Genomic DNA, 26,039 nt, shown 5'->3' with positions numbered 1-26,039 from the left:
ACACAGTTATCTCGAATTATGACAAAAGAAACAATATAGATTTAATATATCTAGACTTTGCAAAAGCTTTTGATACCGTTCCACACGAAAGACTACTTACTAAATTAGCTTTGCATGGAATAAGTGGTAGCCTATTAGGTTGGACTAGTAATTGGTTGAATGGTCGAAAACAGAGAGTTGTTTTAAATGGAAAAACTTCTGGATGGAAAAGTGTTGCAAGTGGAGTTCCTCAGGGTTCCGTTCTTGGGCCACTTCTATTCATAGTATATATAGATGATATAGACCATGGACTAAAATCTACTGTTTCCAAATTTGCCGATGATACAAAACTGTGCGGAGTGGCAAATGATCACTCAAACCAATTAGATATTCAAGAAGATTTAGATCAATTACAGCAATGGTCTGAAAAGTGGCTAATGAAATTTAACACAAGTAAATGCAAGGTAATGCACATAGGTAAAAATAACAGTAAGTACGATTACAAGTTATTTGGAAATTCGTTAACAAACGTGGATAGTGTAAAAGATCTCGGCGTAATTATCAGTAACGACCTCAAATCATCCAAGCAGTGTATTTCAGCCTCTGAGAAAGCAAATAAGATTCTGGGATTGATTGCGCGATCTTTCGATTTCAAAAGTCCATCACTCATTAACAAGCTATATAAATCGTTAGTTCGTCCACATTTGGAATATGCTGTTTCCGTATGGTCACCGAATCTCATTAAAGACATTGACAGATTGGAAAAAGTACAACGGCGAGCCACAAAACTGATTCCAAATATCAAAAATAAATCATACGAAAATCGACTTAAGCACATGAATCTGTTTTCCCTAAAAAAGCGTAGACTCCGAGGTGACTTGATACAGGTCTTTAAGATTTTAAAGGGAATTGACAACATCAAAAGTGACCAAATTTTCACATTGAATGAGAATCAGACAAGAAACAATGGTCTCAAACTGTCCGGAAATAGATTCAATTTGGAAGTAGGTAGAAACAACTTTGCCAACCGTGTAGTTAATGAATGGAATAAACTTCCTGCACAGGTAGTGCAATGTAGTTCAGTTCGAAGCTTTAAGAATCATTTAGATAAATACCTAAGTAAGATGCTGTAATGATTATAATTTATGTTATATTATTTGTTTTTGTTTTGTTATAATTTGTCTGTCTGATTTTCATTTAATATTAGTTACATGTTAATTTATTATCATTTACTATTTACCTGTTTATTTGTTATTCAAGTATACCTATGCATTTATTTATGTATTTTATTTGATATTTACAGTATTATAGTTTTTATTTATTATTATGATTTTTTTTTTTTTTTTTTTTTTGCATCCGACCTAGATATGGATCAAAAGGTCTCCTGTCGGCATGCTCCGCCTTTGTAATCCTTTGTAATCATCGGAAGCGTGCTGGTCTCGCATTCATAAGAACATAAGAACACAGGAATGAAGGAGACTACAAGAGACCATAAGGCCTTAACTAGGCAGTTCCATGTCCATTACCACCTGTCATCTCCATCCATAAAGTTGTCTAATGGTTTCTTAAGACAGCTGATAATTTCAACGCTCACTACATGGATACTAAGTCTATTCCATTCGTTGACCACCCTATTAGTAAACCAATACATGCCTATTTCCTTCTTAAATCTAAATTTGTCAAGGTTAAATCCATTACTGCGAATCCTACCCTTAGTTTTGGGTTCGAATCCCGCACTCCTCTCCGATTCTCAGCAGTGACTACTTGTTACCTGCCCCAACAGTACCCAAAGTGCATAATGGGGTAAAGGTGACGGCTTCGGCCGCAGCTACTCAGCGTCTCCTGGCGTGGACTCCTCACATCATTGATTCCATTAGCGATACAACATCGAGAGAGTGAGGTTCGAATTGAAATGAAAGTTTCAACATTACACAAGAGACAAGAAAAGAAAAAAAGGCACTGTAAATACCATGTAATGGTGTACTTGTAGCATTGTATATTTGCTGTTGTTGTATATTATACATACATTTGTTTACTAATTGTCCAAATTTCACATCCATATGATAATACTGACCAAATGTAATATTCTACAAATCTTTTCCTTGTTTTCAATGTACGAATCGTAAACAACGATGATATCTCTCGCACCACGAAAAGAATATTAATTATTTTGACATGAATGACAAACTATTATGATGGAATAGAAACAGCACACTTACGTAAGAGATCATGGGTAAATTGAAGGATGCTGCCATCCGGGCCTCATGAAGACACGTTTCTTGGGGCCCGATGTATGCGGAGATGTTGGCGTTCCAGAGCCTGGCCGTCTGAAGAATGCTCTCAGTCTCCTGACCGTAGGTCTCGGTCTGTTTACAGCTTCCCTTTCTCTCTTCGGCCTCCGTCTTTTGACCGTGAGGTTTTCATTGCACTTCGATGACTGATCGGTTCGTCTTCAAGAGTTCGCTCGGCCAGGGCGCATTCTGCCACGTCTTCTCCGCCGAAAGGATCGAGGACAAAGTCACTGTGGCTATCAAAGTAATCCCGAAGGCTCTGGTACGTCGCTGGGCAGACCCCGAGAGGAGGGTGCCCTTGGAAGTAGCACTGCTGCAGAAGGTACAGCACGTGCAGGAAGTCGTCCACCTCGAGGAGTACTTCTTCGACAGAAGCTCCCTGTACATGGTGATGGAAGTTATTCCAGGTGCAGTCGACAACTTGGAGAATTCCTTTATTACCTGGTCTACCACAAGTTCCCCTTCGGCGCGAAGTCCAAAAGGCGATGTTTCCCCGAACAAGTCGGAAGGACCTGCCGAGACCTTATCAAGAGGTGTCTCATGAAAGAAGGCACCAATCTTAAAGACCTCAACGAGCACCCATGGGTCACAGGTCAAAGTGGTCGTGAGGTCAAACCTACGAAAAATGAAGCAAAGAAAACGAGTCATTTGCGCCGTTTTCTTCGAAAGGTTCGAAGATTGTGTTGCTTTGGTTAAGCGTCTCACATAGAAGTTGCCCCGAAGTCCCGGGTACTAACTAGCCCTGGCCTGTCTGCCAACGCCGCTAGAAAGAGTCTCCCGAAGAGCACCATAAGAGCAAAGGAATTTCTAATGAATAAAAAATTCTCTAATAGAATCTTGAGGGTTCGAACCGTCCATCAACAATACTTATTAGAACATTCCACTTCAGCCCCTGTATGCTGGTAGCGTCATCGGAAGCGTGCTGGTCTCGCATTCATAAGAACATAAGAACACAGGAATGAAGGAGACTACAAGAGACCATAAGGCCTACACTAGGCAGTTCCATGTCCATTACCACCTGTCATCTCCATCCATAAAGTTGTCTAATAGTTTCTTAAAACATCTGATAATTTCAACGCTCACTACATGGATACTAAGTCTATTCCATTCGTTGACCACCCTATTAGTAAACCAATTCTTGCCTATTTCCTTCTTAAATCTAAATTTGTCAAGTTTAGATCCATTACTGCGAGTCCTACCCTTACTTTTGAGCTCGAATCCCGCACTCCTCTCCGATTCTCAGCAGTGACTACTTGTTGAGACGGAAACGTTCTTGCGTGACTAACTTACTCGAATTCTACAACACAGTTATCTCGAATTATGACAAAAGAAACAATATAGATTTAATATATCTAGACTTTGAAAAAGCTTTCGATACCGTTCCACACGAAAGACTACTTATTAAATTAGCTTTGCATGGAATAAGTGGTAGCCTATTAGGTTGGACTAGTAATTGGTTGAATGGTCGAAAACAGAGAGTTGTTTTAAATGGAAAAACTTCTGGATGGAAAAGTGTTGCAAGTGGAGTTCCTCAGGGTTCCGTTCTTGGGCCACTTCTATTCATAGTATATATAGATGATATAGACCATGGACTAAAATCTACTGTTTCCAAATTTGCCGATGATACAAAACTGTGCGGAGTGGCAAATGATCACTCAAACCAATTAGATATTCAAGAAGATTTAGATCAATTACAGCAATGGTCTGAAAAGTGGCTAATGAAATTTAACACAAGTAAATGCAAGGTAATGCACATAGGTAAAAATAACAGTAAGTACGATTACAAGTTATTTGGAAATTCGTTAACAAAAGTGGATAGTGTAAAAGATCTCGGCGTAATTATCAGTAACGACCTCAAATCATCCAAGCAGTGTATTTCAGCCTCTGAGAAAGCAAATAAGATTCTGGGATTGATTGCGCGATCTTTCGATTTCAAAAGTCCATCACTCATTAACAAGCTATATAAATCGTTAGTTCGTCCACATTTGGAATATGCTGTTTCCGTATGGTCACCGAATCTCATTAAAGACATTGACAGATTGGAAAAAGTGCAACGGCGAGCCACAAAACTGATTCCAAATATCAAAAATAAATCATACGAAAATCGACTTAAGCACATGAATCTGTTTTCCCTAAAAAAAGCGTAGACTCAGAGGTGACTTAATACAGGTCTTTAAGATTTTAAAGGGAATTGACAACATCAAAAGTGACAACATTTTCACATTGAATGAACAAAAAACAATGATCTCAAACTTTCAAGATATAGATTAAATTTTGAAGTAGGTAGAAACAACTTTGCCAACCGTGTAGTTAATGAATGGAATGAACTTCCTGCACTGGTAGTGCAATGTAGTTCAGTTCGAAGCTTTAAGAATCATTTAGATAAATACCTAAGTAAGATGCTGTAATGATTATAATTTATGTTATATTATTTGTTTTTGTTTTGTTATAATTTGTCTGTCTGATTTTCATTTAATATTAGTTATATGTCAATTTATTATCATTTACTATTTACCTGTTTATTTGTTATTCAAGTATACCTATGCATTTATTTATGTATTATATTTGTTATTTACATTATAGTTTTTATTTATTTACCTAGATATGGATCAAAAGGTCTCTGTCGGCATGCTCCGGCTTTGTAATCCTTTGTAATCATTGATCCATTAGCGATACAACACGAGGGAGTGAGGTTCAAATTGAAATGAAAGTTCAACATCACACAAGAGATAAGAAAAGAAAAAAGGCACTGTCAACACCATGTAATGGTGTACTTGTAGCATTGTACATTTGTTTTTGTGTATCATACATACATTTGTTTACTAATTATCCAAATTTCACACCCATATGATAATACTGACCAAATGTAATATTCTACAAATCTTTTTCTTGTTTTCAATGTACGAATCGTAAACAACGATGATATCTCTCGCACCACGAAAAGAATATTAATTATTTTGACATGAATGACAAACTATTATGATGGAATAGAAACAGCACACTTACGTAAGAGATCATGGGTAAATTGAAGGATGCTGCTGCCATCGGGCCTCATGAAACTTTTCTTGGGGCCCGATGTATGCGGAGATGTTGGCGTTCCCGAGCCTGGCCGTCTGAAGAATGCTCTCAGTCTCCTGACCGTAGGTCTCGGCCACTTCGAAGGCGTGGTCTTCCTCTTGCCCTCTTTCCATTTGTTTTTCCCGTTTGTCACGTATGTTCTAATTGTTGTTTTCTCATGACGTGTCCTACAAAGTGTAACTGTCTTTTCCTGATAGTTTCTATATTTCCCTGTGTTCCTATTAGCTGCAGTATTTATCCTTTTGTCTTAAATTCTGTCCATGAAATTTTCAGCATCCTTTTCCAAATCTACATTTCTACTGCTTTGACCCTGTCCTGCATTTATAAAGGATTACAAAGGATTACAAAGGAAGAATATGCTGACAGGAGACCTTCTGGTCCATAACTAGGTCGGATGCGAATAAAATTACAATATTTTGGTAAACGCGTTGGTAGGTTTGGTTAAAATAATCAGCCTCGTACTCTTTAAAAAAGATAGAATTAGTGCTCTAGACAACCGTTTGACGGCCAACAATGATGCATGAACGATCATTACCGAGCAAAACATACATTAAGGACAGAAGCGCTGGTTTATTATCGGCGAGCGGTGAGATACGAAGACCCTCGTCACCAAACTCCCAGATGTCCTCGTCGGTCTGTTTACAGCTTCCCTTTCTCTCTTCGGCCTCCGTCTTTTGACCGTGAGGTTTTCATTGCACTTCGATGACTGATCGGTTCGTCTTCAAGAGTTCGCTCGGCCAGGGCGCATTCGGCCACGTCTTCTCCGCCGAAAGGATCGAGGACAAAGCCACTGTGGCTATCAAAGTGATCCCGAAGGCTCTGATACGTCGCTGGGCAGACCCCGAGAGGAGGGTGCCCTTGGAAGTAGCACTGCTGCAGAAGGTACAGCACGTGCAGGAAGTCGTCCACCTCGAGGAGTACTTCTTCGACAGAAGCTCCCTGTACATGGTGATGGAGCTTATTCCAGGTGCAGTCGACCTCTGGAGCTACACGTCCAAGGTCGGTAACCTGGACAGCGAAGACGCCAGGATTGTGTTCCGACAGCTGGTGAAAGCTGTTTCTGAATGCTACGCAGCTGGCGTGGCCCATGGAGATATTCAGCTGGGGAACGTTCTCGTATTCAGAGACTCAGAGACAGGAAGTCTGAGACTCAAGCTTCTGGACTTCGGAATGGGGAAGTTCATCCAAGAAGAAGACCCACTCTCTCCAAAGGACCATGAAAGAGCGTCCGTTAAACAACTTGGAGAATTCCTGTATTACCTGGTCTACCACAAGTTCCCCTTCGGCGCCAAGTCCAAAAGGCGATGTTTCCCCGAACAAGTCGGAAGGACCTGCCGAGACCTTATCAAGAGGTGTCTCAAGAAAGAAGGCACCAATCTTAAAGACCTCAACGAGCACCCATGGGTCACAGGTCAAAGTGGTCGTAAGGTCAAAATTACGAAAAATGAAGCAAAGAAAACGAGTCATTTGCGCTGTTTTCTTCGAAAGGTTCGAAGATTGTGTTGCTTTGGTTAAGCGTCTCACCTGGAAGTTGCCCCGAAGTCCCGGGTACTAACTAGCCCTGGCCTGTCTGCCAACGCCGCTAGGAAGAGTCTACCGAAGAGCACCATAAGAGCAAAGAAATTTCTAAAGGAAATGAATAAAACATTCTCTATTAGAATCTTGAGGGTTCGAACTGTCCATCAACAATACTTATTAGAACATTCCACTTCAGCCCCTGTATGCTGGTAGCGTCATCGGAAGCGTGCTGGTCTCGCATTCATAAGAACATAAGAACACAGGAATGAAGGAGACTACAAGAGACCATAAGGCCTACACTAGGCAGTTCCATGTCCATTACCACCTGTCATCTCCATCCATAAAGTTGTCTAATAGTTTCTTAAAACATCTGATCATTTCAACGCTCACTACATGGATACTAAGTCTATTCCATTCGTTGACCACCCTATTAGTAAACCAATACATGCCTATTTCCTTCTTAAATCTAAATTTGTCAAGGTTAAATCCATTACTGCGAATTCTACCCTTAGTTTCGGGTTCGAATCCCGCACTCCTCTCCGATTCTCAGCAGTGACTACTTGTTACCTGCCCCAACAGTCCCCAAAGTGCATAATGGGGTAAAGGTGACGGCTTCGGCCGCAGCTACTCAGCGTCTCCTGGCGTGGACTCCTCACATCATTGATCCCATTAGCGATACAACACGAGGGAGTGAGGTTCGAATTGAAATGAAAGTTTCAACATCACATAATAATAATAATAATAATAATGATGATGATGATGATGATGATGATGATGATGATGATGATGATGATGATGATGATGATGATGATGATGATGATGATGATGATGATGATAATAATAATGATAATGATAATGATAATGATAATGATAATAATAATAATAATAATAATAATAATAATAATAATAATAATAATAATAATAATTCCTTTATTCCAATTTTCATTGGGTATTCTTTACATTATTTACAATATTCACAAGAGCATTACATAGTGATACATATTTTTGTACACATAAAACATGAAGGTAAAAACTAAAGACTTTATAATAGTACAAAATGATATAAGCTTAAAAACTTGTATTAGCAGTGCTTATCAACGCAAGAACATGGAGGTAAAAAAATTTTTTCACAATGTTACAAAATCGAATATGCTTAAAAACCTTGTGTTACTAGTGCATATCATACGCTAACAAATGTTTGCTGACTTACATTTGATTATCTAGAAAATATTTACGCAACCTATCTTTGAACACATTTATTGATGTTATGTCTCTAATAGCGATAGGGAGTTTATTCCATGTCTTAGGCCCTCTTACAGGTATCATTCTTGTGCCTATTTCAGTATTAACCCGATGAACATAGAGATTCTGTCTTTGCCTTGATGGCCTATCTCTTGTTATACTGATGTCGAAGATATTTCTATACAACCATTCGGGGAATCTCTTTTTTAATATTTTAAATATAAACATACATATATCAAATGAACACTTATTTTCTATTTTGAGCCAATTCAAACGTTTAATCGCGGGTGAGACGTGGTCGTATTTACCTACAGCAACTCTAGCAGCAAAGTTTTGTAATTTTTGTACTCTTTCAATCTGGGTTTTATTAGCTGAGCCCCATACATTTGAGCAATAATTTATTATGCTGAGTACCAGTGCGTCAATTACCATAACTCGCGTTTCATAATCAAGACAATCCTTTATTCGTGTGAGGTACATAAGTATCCCCGTGACTTTCTTATGTATATGATCTATGTGACTATCGAAAGACAAATATTGGTCCATATACACCCCCAGATTCTTAACTACTTTTACAGGTTTAATGACTGAGCCGTTAAAATTTATGATCGTGTCTTCTGGTATTCTTGATATATACTGCCTAGAACCTACAAACATACATTGAGTTTTCTTTTCGTTTAATAGCAGTCCGTTAATTTGGAAATAGGTTTTAACCCTTAGCAGTATATTTTCAGCTTTTCTTATCAACTCGTCTAAGCCTTCAATATTTCCTGTCATTATGATTTGCGTATCGTCAGCGTATTGAAAAACTAAAGTGTTAGGAAGTGATTTGGAGAGATCGTTTACATAAATAGAGAATAAAATTGGTCCCAGGATAGACCCTTGTGGGACACCAAAGTTTATGCTATGTAAATTTGATGTGACTTTTCCTAAACGAACTGCTTGCAATCTATTAGATAAATAATTATCTATCCAAGTAGGGTCTATACTAACTTCCACACATTTCCTAAGCAAAGTATCGTTATGTACGCTGTCAAAAGCTTTAGATAGATCAAGAAGAATAAGGAGGGAGATTTGTTTGTTGTCAATGTTATGGAAAAGAGTATCGGTAACTTTCAGGAGAGCTGTTTCTGTAGAGAGCTTTGAACGGAAGCCGTGTTGTGAGTTTACTAAGAGTTTATTGGACTCGAGGAATGAAGCTAGCTGCTTGGCTACTACCTTTTCTAGAATTTTAGATAGGACGCAAATTAGAGAAATTGGCCTATAATTATTTATATCAGCATTATTTCCACCTTTATGAATTGGAATGACATGAGTTGTTTTCCATATGTCAGGGAAAGTGTTGGTTACAATTGACGTATTGATAATTAAAGTAATATAAAAGGCAAGTACAGGTAGTGAGTCACGGATAAAACGCACAGGTATTTCGTCAGAGCCATAAGAACTAGAATCGCTGAGCTCTTTAACAGTTAAAATTACGGTTTCACAATCTACGGGAGTAGGTTTAAAATCATTTTTTACATCGATAACAGTATTTTGTGATCCACCTTGTATGTCTATATTAGCCGTATTTTCATTTAATCCCTCTTGTGTTTTCTGATAGGTTACTCTACCTACATTTGCAAAAAAATTATTCCGGTCTTCCGCCCTTTTCGACAGATCTTCGTCATCGATTTGGCATGAGTTGCTTCTACTATCTGGCAACATTTGTTTAACTACATTCCACGTACCAGAAATGTTACCTTTATTGTCGTTAAGACGACTCCTACTCAGCTGTTTTTTCCCATTTGCTATGCTATTTCTAACTTGTATCTTTTTAGTTTTATACTGATTTTGCAAAGAATTTCTATATCTATTTAATTTCAAGTTTTTTTTGTAACTCATCTCTTTCTTTCATTACACTTTTGATGTCATCTGTTAACCATGGGGCAGGTGGGCGGGTTAACTGTCTAGTAACCAAAGGTGCACAAGTATCAAGACTACTTCTAAGAACATTAGTGACTATACTGGCCTGTATACTAACGTTGTCCGTATCTAGAATAGTATTTAAAGTACACGTTTTGTCTAATAATAAATTACACAGCGTATTTTGACTGTAGTTTGCAAGAGTTCGAAAAGTTCTAATTATAGGGGTACGTTTAGGCTTTTTGATATCCAGATTAATGGTTATCATTTCATGGTCTGCAACAGGACTAGGTATTACGTCGAAAGCATGGATCATTTCTGTCCTGTTGGTAATCAAAAGATCAATTAAGGTGGCAGATGTTGACGTTATCCTAGTCGGCGTATCTATAACTTGGTTCAATTTAACATTGCGCACTATTTTCCCCATATGGTTTTCTATATTTAAGAGATTATCATTAAAATCGCCCAAAATAAACAATGGTTTATTACGCATAGACATATTTCTAAAAGACTCTAGGATATAATCAAAAGTAGCAACACTGGCTTTTGGGTGACGGTAAATACACCCAACAATAAAAGAAGGCAGTTTACGGCATTGTACAGTAACCCAAACATCTTCGACACCATCTATCTTCTCAATGGGAGTAGTTACTTCAGTGACCTTCAAATCATCCCTAATGAATATACACACTCCCCCACCACGGCCATGATCTCTTCTAAATATTTTTAAGTTAGGTATATTTACAAAGTAATTACTCATATGAGGAGAAATCCACGTTTCAGTTAAACAAAGTATATCAACGTTATTTTCTTGCACTAAATGTTCTATCTCGTCTTTATGGCTCATTAAAGATTGAGCGTTCATGTAAGTCACATAAGAAAAGAAAAAAGGCACTGTCAACACCATGTAATGGTGTACTTGTAGCATTGTACATTTGTTTTTGTATATCATACATACATTTGTTTACTAATTGTCCAAATTTCACACCCATATGATAATACTGACCAAATGTAATATTCTACAAATCTTTTTCTTGTTTTCAATGTACGAATTGTAAACAACGATGATATCTCTCGCACCACGAAAAGAATATTAATTATTTTGACATGAATGACAAACTATTATGATGGAATAGAAACAGCACACTTACGTAAGAGACCATGGGTAAATTGAAGGATGCTGCCATCCGGGCCTCATGAAGACACGTTTCTTGGGGCCCGATGTATGCGGAGATGTTGGCGTTCCAGAGCCTGGCCGTCTGAAGAATGCTCTCAGTCTCCTGACCGTGGGTCTCGGCCACTTCGAAGGCGTGGTCTTCCTCTTGCCCTCTTTCCCTCTATTTTTCCTGTTTGGCACGTATGTTCTAATTGTTGTTTTCTCATGACGTGTCCTACAAAGTGTAACTGTCTTTTCCTGATAGTTTCTATATTTCCCTGTGTTCCTATTAGCTGCAGTATTTATCCTTTTGTCTTAAATTCTGTCCATGAAATTTTCAGCATCCTTTTCCAAATCTACATTTCTACTGCTTTGACCCTGTCCTGCATTTATAAAAGGATTACAAAGGATTACAAAGGAAGAATATGCTGACAGGAGACCTTCTGGTCCATAACTAGGTCGGATGCGAATAAAATGACAATATTTTGGTAAACGCGTTGGTAGGTTTGGTTAAAATAATCAGCCTCGCACTCTTTAAAAAAGATAGATTTAGTGCTCTAGACAACCGTTTGACGGCCAACAATGATGCATGAACGATCATTACCGAGCAAAACATACATTAAGGACAGAAGCGCTGGTTTATTATCGGCGAGCGGTGAGATACGAAGACCCTCGTCACCAAACTCCCAGATGTCCTCGTCGGTCTGTTTACAGCTTCCCTTTCTCTCTTGTGCCTCCGTCTTTTGACCGTGAGGTTTTCATTGCACTTCGATGACTGATCGGTTCGTCTTCAAGAGTTCGCTCGGCCAGGGCGCATTCGGCCACGTCTTCTCCGCCGAAAGGATCGAGGACAAAGCCACGGTGGCTATCAAAGTGGTCCCGAAGGCTCTGATACGTCGCTGGGCAGACCCCGAGAGGAGGGTGCCCTTGGAAGTAGCACTGCTGCAAAAGGTACAGCACGTGCAAGAAGTCGTCCAGCTCGACGAGTACTTCTTCGACAGAAGCTCCCTGTACATGGTGATGGAGCTTATTCCAGGTGCAGTCGACCTCTGGGACTACACGTCCAAGGTCGGTAACCTGGACAGCGAAGACGCCAGGATTGTGTTCCGACAGCTGGTGAAAGCTGTTTCTGAATGCTACGCAGCTGGCGTGGCCCATGGAGATATCCAGCTGGGGAACGTACTCGTCTTCAGAGACTCAGAGACAGGAAGTCTGAGACTCAAGCTTCTGGACTTCGGCATGGGGAAGTTCATCCAAGAAGAAGACCCACTCTCTCCAAAGGACCATGAAAGAGCGTCCGTTAAACAACTTGGAGAATTCCTGTATTACCTGGTCTACCACAAGTTCCCCTTCGGCGCCAAGTCCAAAAGGCTATGTTTCCCCGAACAAGTCGGAAGGACCTGCCGAGACCTTATCAAGAGGTGTCTCAAGAAAGAAGGCACCAATCTTAAAGACCTCAACGAGCACCCATGGGTCACAGGTCAAAGTGGTCGTAAGGTCAAAATTACGAAAAATGAAGCAAAGAAAACGAGTCATTTGCGCCGTTTTCTTCGAAAAGTTCGAAGATTGTGTTGCTTTGGTTAAGCGTCTCACCTGGAAGTTGCCCCGAAGTCCCGGGTACCAACTGGCCCTGGCCTGTCTGCCAACGCCACTAGAAAGAGTCTCCCGAAGAGCACCATAAGAGCAAAGAAATTTCTATAAAAAAAGGAAATGAATAAAAAATTCTCTAATAGAATCTTGAGGGTTCGAACCGTCCATCAACAATACTTATTAGAACATTCCACTTCAGCCCCTGTATGCTGGTAGCGTCATCGGAAGCGTGCTGGTCTCGCATTCATAAGAACATAAGAACACAGGAATGAAGGAGACTACAAGAGACCATAAGGCCTACACTAGGCAGTTCCATGTCCATTACCACCTGTCATCTCCATCCATAAAGTTGTCTAATAGTTTCTTAAAACATCTGATAATTTCAACGCTCACTACATGGATACTAAGTCCATTCCATTCGTTGACCACCCTATTAGTAAACCAATACATGCCTATTTCCTTCTTAAATCTAAATTTGTCAAGGTTAAATCCATTACTGCGAATCCTACCCTTAGTTTTGGGTTCGAATCCCGCACTCCCCTCCGATTCTCAGCAGTGACTACTTGTTACCTGCCCCAACAGTACCCAAAGTGCATAATGGGGTAAAGGTGACGGCTTCGGCCGCAGCTACTCAGCGTCTCCTGGCGTGGACTCCTCACATCATTGATCCCATTAGCGATACAGCACCGATAGAGTGAGGTTCGAATTGAAATGAAAGTTTCAACATCACACAAGAGATAAGAAAAGAAAAAAGGCACTGTGAACCATGTAATGGTGTACTTGTAGAATTGTACATTTGCTGTTGTTGTATATTATACATACATTTGTTTACTAATTGTCCAAATTTCACATCCATATGATAATACTGACCAAATGTAATATTCTACAAATCTTTTCCTTGTTTTCAATGTACGAATCGTAAACAACGATGATATCTCTCGCACAACGAAAAGAATATTAATTATTTTGACATGAATGACAAACTATTATGATGGAATAGAAACAGCACACTTACGGAAGAGATCATGGGCAAATTGAAGGATGCTGCCATTCGGGCCTCATGAACACACGTTTCTTGGGGCACGATATATGCGGAGATGTTGGCGTTCCAGAGCCTGGCCGTCTGAAGAATGCTCTCAGTCTCCTGACCGTAGGTCTCGGCCACTTCGAAGGCGTGGTCTTCCTCTTGCCCTCTTTCCCTCTATTTTTCCTGTTTGGCACGTATGTTCTAATTGTTGTTTTCTCATGACGTGTCCTACAAAGTGTAACTGTCTTTTCCTGATAGTTTCTATATTTCCCTGTGTTCCTATTAGCTGCAGTATTTATCCTTTTGTCTTAAATTCTGTCCATGACATTTTCAGCATCCTTTTCCAAATCTACATTTCTACTGCTTTGACCCTGTCCTGCATTTATAAAGGATTACAAAGGATTACAAAGGAAGAATATGCTGACAGGAGACCTTCTGGTCCATAACTAGGTCGGATGCGAATAAAATGACAATATTTTGGTAAACGCGTTGGTAGGTTTGGTTAAAATAATCAGCCTCGTACTCTTTAAAAAAGATAGAATTAGTGCTCTAGACAACCGTTTGACGGCCAACACTGATGTATGAACGATCATTACCGAGTACAACATACATGAACAGAAGCGCTGGTTTATTATCGGCGAGCGGTGAGATACGAAGACCCTCGTCACCAAACTCCCAGATGTCCTCGTCGGTCTGTTTACAGCTTCCCTTTCTCTCTTCGGCCTCCGTCTTTTGACCGTGAGGTTTTCATTGCACTTCGATGACTGATCGGTTCGTCTTCAAGAGTTCGCTCGGCCAGGGCGCATTCGGCCACGTCTTCTCCGCCGAAAGGATCGAGGACAAAGCCACGGTGGCTATCAAAGTGGTCCCGAAGGCTCTGGTACGTCGCTGGGCAGACCCCGAGAGGAGGGTGCCCTTGGAAGTAGCACTGCTGCAGAAGGTACAGCACGTGCAGGAAGTCGTCCACCTCGAGGAGTACTTCTTCGACAGAAGCTCCCTGTACATGGTGATGGAGCTTATTCCAGGTGCAGTCGACCTCTGGAGCTACACGTCCAAGGTCGGTAACCTGGACAGCGAAGACACCAGGATTGTGTTCCGACAGCTGGTGAAAGCTGTTTCTGAATGCTACGCAGCTGGCGTGGCCCATGGAGATATCCAGCTGGGGAACGTACTCGTCTTCAGAGACTCAGAGACAGGAAGTCTGAGACTCAAGCTTCTGGACTTCGGCATGGGGAAGTTCATCCAAGAAGAAGACCCACTCTCTCCAAAGGACCATGAAAGAGCGTCCGTTAAACAACTTGGAGAATTCCTGTATTACCTGGTCTACCACAAGTTCCCCTTCGGCGCCAAGTCCAAAAGGCGATGTTTCCCCGAACAAGTCGGAAGGACCTGCCGAGACCTTATCAAGAGGTGTCTCAAGAAAGAAGGCACCAATCTTAAAGACCTCAACGAGCACCCATGGGTCACAGGTCAAAGTGGTCGTGAGGTCAAAATTACGAAAAATGAAGCAAAGAAAACGAGTCATTTGCGCCGTTTTCTTCGAAAGGTTCAAAGATTGTGTTGCTTTGGTTAAGCGTCTCACCTGGAAGTTGCCCCGAAGTCCCGGGTACTAACTAGCCCTGGCCTGTCTGCCAACGCCGCTAGAAAGAGTCTCCCGAAGAGCACCATAAGAGCAAAGAAATTTCTATAAAAAAAGGAAATGAATAAAAAATTCTCTAATAGAATCTTGAGGGTTCGAACCGTCCATCAACAATACTTATTAGAACATTCCACTTCAGCCCCTGTATGCTGGTAGCGTCATCGGAAGCGTGCTGGTCTCGCATTCATAAGAACATAAGAACACAGGAATGAAGGAGACTACAAGAGACCATAAGGCCTACACTAGGCAGTTCCATGTCCATTACCACCTGTCATCTCCATCCATAAAGTTGTCTAATAGTTTCTTAAAACATCTGATAATTTCAACGCTCACTACATGGATACTAAGTCTATTCCATTCGTTGACCACCCTATTAGTAAACCAATACATGCCTATTTCCTTCTTAAATCTAAATTTGTCAAGGTTAAATCCATTACTGCGAATCCTACCCTTACTTTTGAGCTCGAATCCCGCACTCCTCTCCGATTCTCAGCAGTGACTACTTGTTACCTGCCCCAACAGTACCCAAAGTGCATAATGGGGTAAAGGTGACGGCTTCGGCCGCAGCTACTCAGCGTCTCCTGGCGTGGGCTCCTCACTTAGTCAGATTCAAACTCCTAGACAATTTTAGAATAGATTTTTGTGCTTCTAAAATACCCGATTTCAGTAAAGCTCAGTTCATAGGACTACGTCAGGAGCTTCAGCTTACAGATTGGGAGGCAAAATTAAACGAAAGGCCTGTAGATCAGATGTGGGAAATATTTCAAAATACGCTCACTAAGATGATTCAAACTTACATTCCTTTTAAGGACAGACGTCCCCCAAATCAGGCTCGCCCAAAGTGGCTCGACAAAGAAACTGAAAAAAGTATGGCTAAAAAGAGACAGGCTTATAAGAAATATAAGTGCTCGGGTGCATCAAATGACTATGAAAGTTATGTATCAATACAGAGAGATTTAAAAAAGACAATAAGAAAAAGAAAACGACAATACGAAATGAACATCGCTGATAAATCTAAAGAGAATCCCAAAGAATTCTATAGTTACATTAGAGATAAAAAGGTTGTTAGGAATCACATTGGTCCACTATTATCTGCTGACGGTCAACTTGAATATTCAAATGAAGGAATGTGTAATATCTTAAACAATTATTTTAGCTCGGTATTCGTAAACGAAACACCTCAAAGTGAAGTCCAAACTGAAACCTCTGAAAAGTCTAAGGTAAACTTACTCCCTACGGTAAATATAACAAAAGAAAAGATTAAAAGGTGTATAGAGAAACTCAAATTTAATAAAACACCAGGGCCTAACGGTTGGTATCCAAGAATCTTAAAGGAAATGAATAATGAGATTGTTGTTCCATTAGAAATTATTTTCAAAAAATCCATCATATCCGGAGATGTCCCAAGAGAATGGAAGCTAGCTAACGTTACTCCCATATTCAAAAAAGATGACAAAAAGAAACCAAATAACTATAGGCCTATAAGTTTTGACTTCAATCGTAGGAAAAATAATGGAAACTATCATCAGAGATGCTATCGAATATCATTTAGAAGGTAACCGTTTGATAAATGATAGCCAGCATGGTTTCAGACGGAAACGTTCTTGCGTGACTAACTTACTCGAATTCTACAACACAGTTATCTCGAATTATGACAAAAGAAACAATATAGATTTAATATATCTAGACTTTGCAAAAGCTTTTGATACCGTTCCACACGAAAGACTACTTACTAAATTAGCTTTGCATGGAATAAGTGGTAGCCTATTAGGTAAGACTAGTAATTGGTTGAAAGGTCGAAAACAGAGAGTTGTTTTAAATGGAAAAACTTCTGGATGGAAAAGTGTTGCAAGTGGAGTTCCTCAGGGTTCCGTTCTTGGGCCACTTCTATTCATAGTATATATAGATGATATAGACCATGGACTAAAATCTACTGTTTCCAAATTTGCCGATGATACAAAACTGTGCGGAGTGGCAAATGATCACTCAAACCAATTAGATATTCAAGAAGATTTAGATCAATTACAGCAATGGTCTGAAAAGTGGCTAATGAAATTTAACACAAGTAAATGCAAGGTAATGCACATAGGTAAAAATAACAGTAAGTACGATTACAAGTTATTTGGAAATTCGTTAACAAAAGTGGATAGTGAAAAAGATCTCGGCGTAATTATCAGTAACGACCTCAAATCATCCAAGCAGTGTATTTCAGCCTCTGAGAAAGCAAATAAGATTCTGGGATTGATTGCGCGATCTTTCGATTTCAAAAGTCCATCACTCATTAACAAGCTATATAAATCGTTAGTTCGTCCACATTTGGAATATGCTGTTTCCGTATGGTCACCGAATCTCATTAAAGACATTGACAGACTGGAAAAAGTACAACGGCGAGCCACAAAACTGATTCCAAATATCAAAAATAAATCATACGAAAATCGACTTAAGCACATGAATCTGTTTTCCCTAAAAAAGCGTAGACTCAGAGGTGACTTGATACAGGTCTTTAAGATTTTAAAGGGAATTGACAACATCAAAAGTGACCAAATTTTCACATTGAATGAGAATCAGACAAGAAACAATGATCTCAAACTGTCCGGAAATAGATTCAATTTGGAAGTAGGTAGAAACAACTTTGCCAACCGTGTAGTTAATGAATGGAATAAACTTCCTGCACAGGTAGTGCAATGTAGTTCAGTTCGAAGCTTTAAGAATCATTTAGATAAATACCTAAGTAAGATGCTGTAATGATTATAATTTATGTTATATTATTTGTTTTTGTTTTGTTATAATTTGTCTGTCTGATTTTCATTTAATATTAGTTATATGTCAATTTATTATCATTTACTATTTACCTGTTTATTTGTTATTCAAGTATACCTATGCATTTATTTATGTATTTTATTTGTTATTTACATTATTATAGTTTTTATTTATTATTAATATTATTTTTTTTTTTTTTTTTTTGCATCCGACCTAGATATGGATCAAAAGGTCTCCTGTCGGCATGCTCCGCCTTTGTAATCCTTTGTAATCATTGATCCCATTAGCGATACAACACGAGGGAGTGAGGTTCGAATTGAAATGAAAGTTTCAACATCACACAAGAGATAAGAAAAGAAAAAAGGCACTGTCAACACCATGTAATGGTGTACTTGTAGCATTGTACATTTGTTTTTGTATATCATACATACATTTGTTTACTAATTATCCAAATTTCACACCCATATGATAATACTGACCAAATGTAATATTCTACAAATCTTTTTCTTGTTTTCAATGTACGAATCGTAAACAACGATGATATCTCTCGCACCACGAAAAGAATATTAATCATTTTGACATGAATGACAAACTATTATGATGGAATAGAAACAGCACACTTACGTAAGAGATCATGGGTAAATTGAAGGATGCTGCCATCCGGGCCTCATGAAGACACGTTTCTTGGGGCCCGATGTATGCGGAGATGTTGGCGTTCCAGAGCCTGGCCGTCTGAAGAATGCTCTCAGTCTCCTGACCGTAGGTCTCGGCCACTTCGAAGGCGTGGTCTTCCTCTTGCCCTCTTTCCCTCTATTTTTCCTGTTTGGCACGTATGTTCTAATTGTTGTTTTCTCATGACGTGTCCTACAAAGTGTAACTGTCTTTTCCTGATAGTTTCTATATTTCCCTGTGTTCCTATTAGCTGCAGTATTTATCCTTTTGTCTTAAATTCTGTCCATGACATTTTCAGCATCCTTTTCCAAATCTACATTTCTACTGCTTTGACCCTGTCCTGCATTTATAAAGGATTACAAAGGATTACAAAGGAAGAATATGCTGACAGGAGACCTTCTGGTCCATAACTAGGTCGGATGCGAATAAAATTACAATATTTTGGTAAACGCGTTGGTAGGTTTGGTTAAAATAATCAGCCTCGTACTCTTTAAAAAAGATAGAATTAGTGCTCTAGACAACCGTTTGACGGCCAACAATGATGCATGAACGATCATTACCGAGCAAAACATACATTAAGGACAGAAGCGCTGGTTTATTATCGGCGAGCGGTGAGATACGAAGACCCTCGTCACCAAACTCCCAGATGTCCTCGTCGGTCTGTTTACAGCTTCCCTTTCTCTCTTCGGCCTCCGTCTTTTGACCGTGAGGTTTTCATTGCACTTCGATGACTGATCGGTTCGTCTTCAAGAGTTCGCTCGGCCAGGGCGCATTCGGCCACGTCTTCTCCGCCGAAAGGATCGAGGACAAAGCCACGGTGGCCATCAAAGTGGTCCCGAAGGCTCTGGTACGTCGCTGGGCAGACCCCGAGAGGAGGGTGCCCTTGGAAGTAGCACTGCTGCAGAAGGTACAGCACGTGCAGGAAGTCGTCCACCTCGAGGAGTACTTCTTCGACAGAAGCTCCCTGTACATGGTGATGGAGCTTATTCCAGGTGCAGTCGACCTCTGGAGCTACACGTCCAAGGTCGGTAACCTGGACAGCGAGGACGTCAGGATTGTGTTCCGACAGCTGGTGAAAGCTGTTTCTGAATGCTACGCAGCTGGCGTGGCCCATGGAGATATCCAGCTGGGGAACGTACTCGTCTTCAGAGACTCAGAGACAGGAAGTCTGAGACTCAAGCTTCTGGACTTCGGTATGGGGAAGTTCATCCAAGAAGAAGACCCACTCTCTCCAAAGGACCATGAAAGAGCGTCCGTTAAACAACTTGGAGAATTCCTGTATTACCTGGTCTACCACAAGTTCCCCTTCGGCGCCAAGTCCAAAAGGCGATGTTTCCCCGAACAAGTCGGAAGGACCTGCCGAGACCTTATCAAGAGGTGTCTCAAGAAAGAAGGCACCAATCTTAAAGACCTCAACGAGCACCCATGGGTCACAGGTCAAAGTGGTCGTAAGGTCAAAATTACGAAAAATGAAGCAAAGAAAACGAGTCATTTGTGCCGTTTTCTTCGAAAGGTTCGAAGACTGAGTTGCTTTGGTTAAGCGTCTCACCTGAAAGTTGCCCCGAAGTCCCGGGTACTAACTAGCCCTGGCCTGTCTGCCAACGCCGCTAGAAAGAGTCTCCCGAAGAGCACCATAAGAGCAAAGAAATTTCTATAAAAAAAGGAAATGAATAAAAGATTCTTTAATAGAATCTTGAGGGTTCGAACCGTCCATCAACAATACTTATTAGAACATTCCACTTCAGCCCCTGTATGCTGGTAGCGTCATTGGAAACGTGCTGGTCTCGCATTCATAAGAATATAAGAACACAGGAATGAAGGAGACTACAAGAGACCATAAGGCCTACACTAGGCAGTTCCATGTCCATTACCACCTGTCATCTCCATCCATAAAGTTGTCTAATAGTTTCTTACAACATCTGATAATTTCAACGCTCACTACATGGATACTAAGTCTATTCCATTCGTTGACCACCCTATTAGTAAACCAATACATGCCTATTTCCTTCTTAAATCTAAATTTGTCAAGGTTAAATCCATTACTGCGAATCCTACCATTACTTTTGGGTTCGAATCCCGCACTCCCCTCCGATTCTCAGCAGTGACTACTTGTTACCTGCCCCAACCGTCCCCAAAGTGCATAATGGGGGTAAAGGTGACGGCTTCGGCCGCAGCTACTCAGCGTCTCCTGGCAAGGACTCCTCACATCATTGATCCCATTAGCGATACAACACGAGGGAGTGAGGTTCGAATTGAAATGAAAGTTTCAACATCACACAAGAGATAAGAAAAGAAAAAAGGCACTGTCAACACCATGTAATGGTGTACTTGTAGCATTGTACATTTGCTGTTGTTGTATACTATACATACATTTTTTACTAATTGTCCAAATTTCACATCCATATGATAATACGGACCAAATGTAATATTCTACAAATCTTTTTCTTGTTTTCAATGTACGAATTGTAAACAACGATGATATCTCTCGCACCACGAAAAGAATATTAATTATTTTAACACGAATGACAAAACTATTATGATGGAATAGAAACAGTACACTTACGTAAGAGATCATGGGTAAATTGAAGGATGCTGCCATCCGGGCCTCATGAACACACGTTTCTTGGGGCCCGATGTATGCGGAGATGTTGGCGTTCCAGAGCCTGGCCGTCTGAAGAATGCTCTCAGTCTCCTGACCGTAGGTCTCGGCCACTTCGAAGGCAAGTCGGTGGCCCATCACCAGCGGGAAGCGTTCGTTCACCTACGATGTTCACAAGACTTCTTAGTGTGTGGTAACTAATCAATTGAGGAATACAAGGTAGAGCAACAAGAGCATAAGAACTTTTAGTCGAACTAATTATTTTTGGAATGGAGGATGTAGGAATAAGAACTGAAGAATGGAGGAGACTGCAAGAGACTATAAGGCCTACACTAGTCAGTTCCATGTTCCTTACTACCTGTCGATCCTACCTATAAAGTTATCTAACAATCAGTTGTTTCAGCGCTCACTACATGGTTACCAAGTCTATGTAAAATGTAGGATAATTTCCACAATACTTCCTTGTGTGTGCTAACTAATATTTTTGGGAATGTAGAATGTAGGATGTTTCTCATAAGACTTCTTCTTAGTGTGAGCGAACTAATTATTTCGAAAATGTGATAGTATTTGTATAAACAACCGAAACTGCGAGGTTTAAGTCGCCTTTTACCCGAAACAAAGGAACGCGAAGACAAAGAAATTATATAAATCCATAACATAAAGGTGAGTAACTCCATGAGGCGTTCAGCTGTGACAAAGGTTGTCATCATTGCCATGTATTTATTTATTATCTGTAAATGTAGTCATATAGTCATATATTCCTTAACATGAATTACATTGAAAAAGGTGGAAAAAGAGAGTCACGGGTCTCGTTCCGAGTTTATTCCTGACCGGTTTCTTAACATGAATTACATTATTCATTATTACACTTAAAACCGAAAATGCTGGCATTGTGACGGTCGAGACTGTTCAAATCATCACAAGTTCCTGGATAGAAAATTTTCGATTTCTTTTTTTCGTAAACAATATTGAGTCGTTTGTACTTTTGTCTGCCTGGGCATGTGGATCAGTGCCTACAATTTTGCCTGTTTAATTCAGAGTGGAAAACACAGCTTGTCATAGCCCATAACATCATTTCGGACTTTTATAACATACTCAGCAAAAATGTTATTCGAATTAATGATTATTGAGAAGACGAAGAACAGGAGTAGTAAAATATAGGGAATATTACTAATGACTGTAAATGACACAAGAAAAGGATAGGAGAGAAGGGGAAAGTGGCGAAAATATTTTTTGAAAAACAAAGAATGGAAACCCCCGAAATAAAAAATACTATCTCATATGCTGTATATAAAACAACTTAAACAGAAAAAAGACGAGGAAGTGAGGCCGGATGAAGCAGTACAAAACAAGGCAAGAAATAAACAACTACTCAACTACCTCTTTGACAGCCATCGTGATTGCGCCAGAGATGAGAAGTCCGGGTCTCTTGTACTCCCGATTATCAGGTCGCCGGGAAGACCCGGTCAAGTATCCAATCCGGAAGACTTCGCACTGTCCCTCAAGTCCCAGCATCATGCCCACGAAGAGCACAAGGGACCACGAAGACGACAGGACCCCCCAAAGGGTTCCCCCTAAGGCTTGACCGCAGCCACCTGGCATCTCGAGTAGCAGTGTTCGAGGTTGTCCTTGGCGTGGTGGAGGCTCGAATTTCACGGCAGGCATCCTACGGCTGTGCAAAGGAACGCAGCAAGAGCAGCGCCTGAAGACCGGATCTGAAATCAGAAATGAAGAGGTGGGGACGGGGTATCTCGAACAAAGTCGATGTTACACAGTTCAACATCACTACACTGCGAGTTGGCACTCCAGCTCTGGTGGGAAAGGAATAGTAGTAGTTGTTGTAGTTGTAGTGATGATGATGATGATGATGATGATGATGATGATGATGATGATGACGACAAGAATTAATAATAAAAATGATAATAATAATAATAAAAATAATAATTAATAATAACAACAACAACAATAATAATAATAATAATAATCAATAATAATAATAACAATAATTAATGATAATAATAATAACAATTAATAATCATAATAATAATCAATAATGATAATAATAATATTAATAATAATGATGATGATGATGATGATGATGATAATACCAATTAACAATAATAATAGTAATAATGATAATAATAACAACAATTAATAATAATAATAAATAATAATAATGATAATGATAATAACAATAATAATAATAATCATCATCATTATCGGTTTTATTGGGTATAGCAGCATTACTGCTGAAAATATACATCCTACTAGAATATAACAATATAAAACTATGACAGTGATAAGATGTTACAAAAAAAAAAAAAAACAACAACAGTAAGCAGAGGACAAGGTGTGTAGTACAACAATGTTAATTCTTGTTGTTGATTAAGCCCACAAATATCGGTATGAGGCTCTTCTTATACCGGTCGGTGCATGCTCTGATCGGCTTGATGGTACTATGATGCCGCACCTGCAGCCGTGGTCGTGGTACCTGTGGTGGTAGCAGGTTCCGGTGCCAAGGATGTGTGTATGTGTGTATGTGTGTGTGTGCATGTATGTGTGTTTGCGTGCATGTTTGTGTTTGTGCGTGCGTGCATGTTTGTGCGTGCGTGCATGTTTGTGTCTGCGTGCGTGCATGTTTGTGTCTGCGTGCGTGCATGTGTGTGTGTGCGTGCATGTATATGTGTGTGTATGTGTGTGTTTAAGTGTGTGTGCGTGCATGTGTGTGTGTTTGCTCGCGCGTGTGTTTGTATGTGTAAAGTTACAGCATTGCCCATAGATCGGACTAAATATGAACTCCGAGCTCTTCTCCATCACGTGATCTAAGACCGTGACGAATCAGAGGGAAGCTAAAACTTTTTTATATTTTCGAAATTAACTACCGACTCTCTCATCTCGTCCCAATCCCTGTCCCCTCTAACCTTGATTGGTCAAAAATATTCATTCTCTGGTCGTGTTCCCTTCTTTATTTTCAGAATCTGTGTTTTTTTCTGTCTCTTGTGTGTGTGTGTGTGTGTGTGTGTGTGTGTGTGTGTGTGTGTGTGTGTGTGTGTGTGTGTGTGTGAGTGAGTGAGTGTATGTGTCCTTGTCTCTTCCTTTCCCACTATTTCTCTCTCTCCCATTAGCTTCTCTGCAGTCCTTCACCTTTCCTCTCTTCTTTTCTCCTTACTACTCTTTCCTCCTACCTTTTCCTTTCCACTAAAAATTATGAAACTAGACCAAATAGAAAGGCGAAATAGAGAGACGAGAGGAGGAGAATAAAGGAAGGGTAAAGGGACGTGAACAAAAAACACAAACGCTACAAGAGATCTGGAGAGCTCGTGGAAGAGTCCTTAAAAGTGAAGGGGAAGAGTGCGTTCGAAACGAAGCGAAAAAGAAACGAATGGTGGGATGAAAAGACAAACAACATAGTGAAAGAAAGAAATCGTGTGAGAAATATACGAATAGAGGGGAGGAGGACAAAAGGAGGCATGGAAAGACAATAAAGAAATAAAACAATAAAGACAAAGAAAGGTGGGCGAAAGACAACGAAAAATTCTTCGAGTAATCTTTAAAATAAAATAAAAACTCTAATATCATAATATGAGGTATATAGAGCGAGAAATGCTAAGAACACAAACAAGATAAACATAGACATATAAAAAGAGACTTAAAAGATGTAAGATGGTGGATTTATATATGGTCGGAGAAATGGAACAGGGCATGTAGCATAGATCAATGGATGCTAGAGGGGCAGCGGCTCCAGTAAAAAGTATTAGAGATGGAGATCTAATTAGACCCAAGTTGGGTATAATAGAGAGTAGTGGGTACCAGATGAAGTGTTATGGAAAAGGATGAAGTCGTTGGAAATTGACTAAGGTAGCGTTTTCCAACCTTTTCATACCTTAGCGCCTCCTGTAGTCAGATCTAAGCTGTCCAACACCCTCTAACAAATATCTGATTACTAGGATATAAAGAAGTGTATATATACATTGCTTTCCATCATTCCTTAGTATTTTATCACCACCAGGGAGTGCTAGTGTCGTAATTTGGAAAACGCTGGTCTAAGGAGCGTATGAGGAGTGTGGAGGGTAAGATACCAAGACATAATGAGGAAAATAAAACAAAGAGGTGAAAGTGGAGGGAAAGGAGAAGCAAAGCTCTATCGAGGTGACTTGGGGATGTAAAGAAAACGGGAACACACAGGAAGGAGAACGTACGAAACAGGATTAGAGAGAAAAAAAAAAGGAAGCAGGCGATCGAAAAAGCGAAAGTAGGAGACTGGAAAGGAGCGAGTGGAGAGGAAGGGACTGAGAACGTAAGATGCCGAGGTGTAGAGAATGGAGCACAGGAAGTGGTTATGATCATGCTGGAAACTCACGTATCCAAAGACTCATTCTGACTGCGAATCCAGAAACACGCGAATGTAGTCGAGCTGATGATCCCTCCAGCAACCATGAGCTACGTCACCACAGTCACGTCACCTAAGCTGTTTCCTCCGCCAAGTAGTGCTTTGAGCAACTATACTCGTACCTAGGACGATGCATACGCGCCCCTTATTAAAATCTCATGAAAAATGTAATAATCATACGTGTGCCTCCATA

The 26,039-nt window shown here is 40.1% G+C and overlaps 4 protein-coding genes across 4 annotated transcripts in view; 3 read left to right on the top strand and 1 right to left on the bottom strand.

The window, feature by feature from the left end:
- Positions 1-5,302: 5,302 nt before the first annotated feature.
- Positions 5,303-14,174, top strand: LOC143033105 (putative ribosomal protein S6 kinase alpha-2). Its single transcript, XM_076198306.1, has 6 exons — positions 5,303-5,410; positions 6,075-6,771; positions 11,190-11,299; positions 11,965-12,666; positions 13,760-13,909; positions 14,121-14,174. The coding sequence occupies exons 1-6, from the start codon at positions 5,303-5,305 to the stop codon at positions 14,172-14,174; spliced, it is 1,821 nt and encodes a 606-aa protein (XP_076054421.1).
- Positions 14,175-14,546: 372 nt separating this feature from the next.
- Positions 14,547-15,359, top strand: LOC143033104 (serine/threonine-protein kinase pim-3-like). Its single transcript, XM_076198305.1, has one exon. The coding sequence runs from the start codon at positions 14,547-14,549 to the stop codon at positions 15,357-15,359; it is 813 nt and encodes a 270-aa protein (XP_076054420.1).
- A 4,225-nt stretch (positions 15,360-19,584) lies between these two features.
- On the top strand, positions 19,585-20,397 carry LOC143033103 (serine/threonine-protein kinase pim-3-like). Its single transcript, XM_076198303.1, has one exon. It carries the CDS (start codon positions 19,585-19,587, stop codon positions 20,395-20,397), a length of 813 nt encoding a protein of 270 aa, XP_076054418.1.
- A 36-nt stretch (positions 20,398-20,433) lies between these two features.
- The window catches only part of LOC143033102 (receptor-type guanylate cyclase Gyc76C-like), a 16,265-nt gene continuing 10,659 nt past the window's right edge, over positions 20,434-26,039 (bottom strand). Inside the window, exons 2-4 of the mRNA XM_076198302.1 lie at positions 22,837-23,171; positions 21,421-21,618; positions 20,434-20,508 (exon numbers count right to left, since the gene is read on the bottom strand). Coding sequence (XP_076054417.1) covers positions 20,434-20,508; positions 21,421-21,618; positions 22,837-23,121 — 558 coding nt within the window. The 5' untranslated portion in view covers positions 23,122-23,171. The remainder of the gene's footprint in view (positions 20,509-21,420; positions 21,619-22,836; positions 23,172-26,039) is intronic.

This window comes from Oratosquilla oratoria, chromosome 15 (genome assembly GCF_046742065.1).
Source record: "Oratosquilla oratoria isolate Oo_2021 chromosome 15, ASM4674206v1, whole genome shotgun sequence".
Lineage (NCBI taxonomy): Eukaryota > Metazoa > Arthropoda > Malacostraca > Stomatopoda > Squillidae > Oratosquilla > Oratosquilla oratoria.
Note: the sequence above shows the minus strand (reverse complement) of the source record. Positions and strands in the feature narration are given on the sequence as shown.

What these genes read in the sequence shown, in the direction of transcription:
- LOC143033105 (XM_076198306.1), top strand. Translation starts at nt 5,303, where the DNA reads ATGCTGCTGCCATCGGGCCTCATGAAACTTTTCTTGGGGCCCGATGTA. An exon ending in ATGCTCTCAGTCTCCTGACC is followed by an intron (nt 11,300 to 11,964) that starts GTGGGTCTCGGC and finishes TTCGTCTTCAAG; the next exon opens with AGTTCGCTCGGCCAGGGCGC. An exon ending in CAGGTCAAAGTGGTCGTAAG is followed by an intron (nt 12,667 to 13,759) that starts GTCAAAATTACG and finishes ATGATGGAATAG; the next exon opens with AAACAGCACACTTACGGAAG.
- LOC143033104 (XM_076198305.1), top strand. Translation starts at nt 14,547, where the DNA reads ATGACTGATCGGTTCGTCTTCAAGAGTTCGCTCGGCCAGGGCGCATTC.
- LOC143033103 (XM_076198303.1), top strand. Translation starts at nt 19,585, where the DNA reads ATGACTGATCGGTTCGTCTTCAAGAGTTCGCTCGGCCAGGGCGCATTC.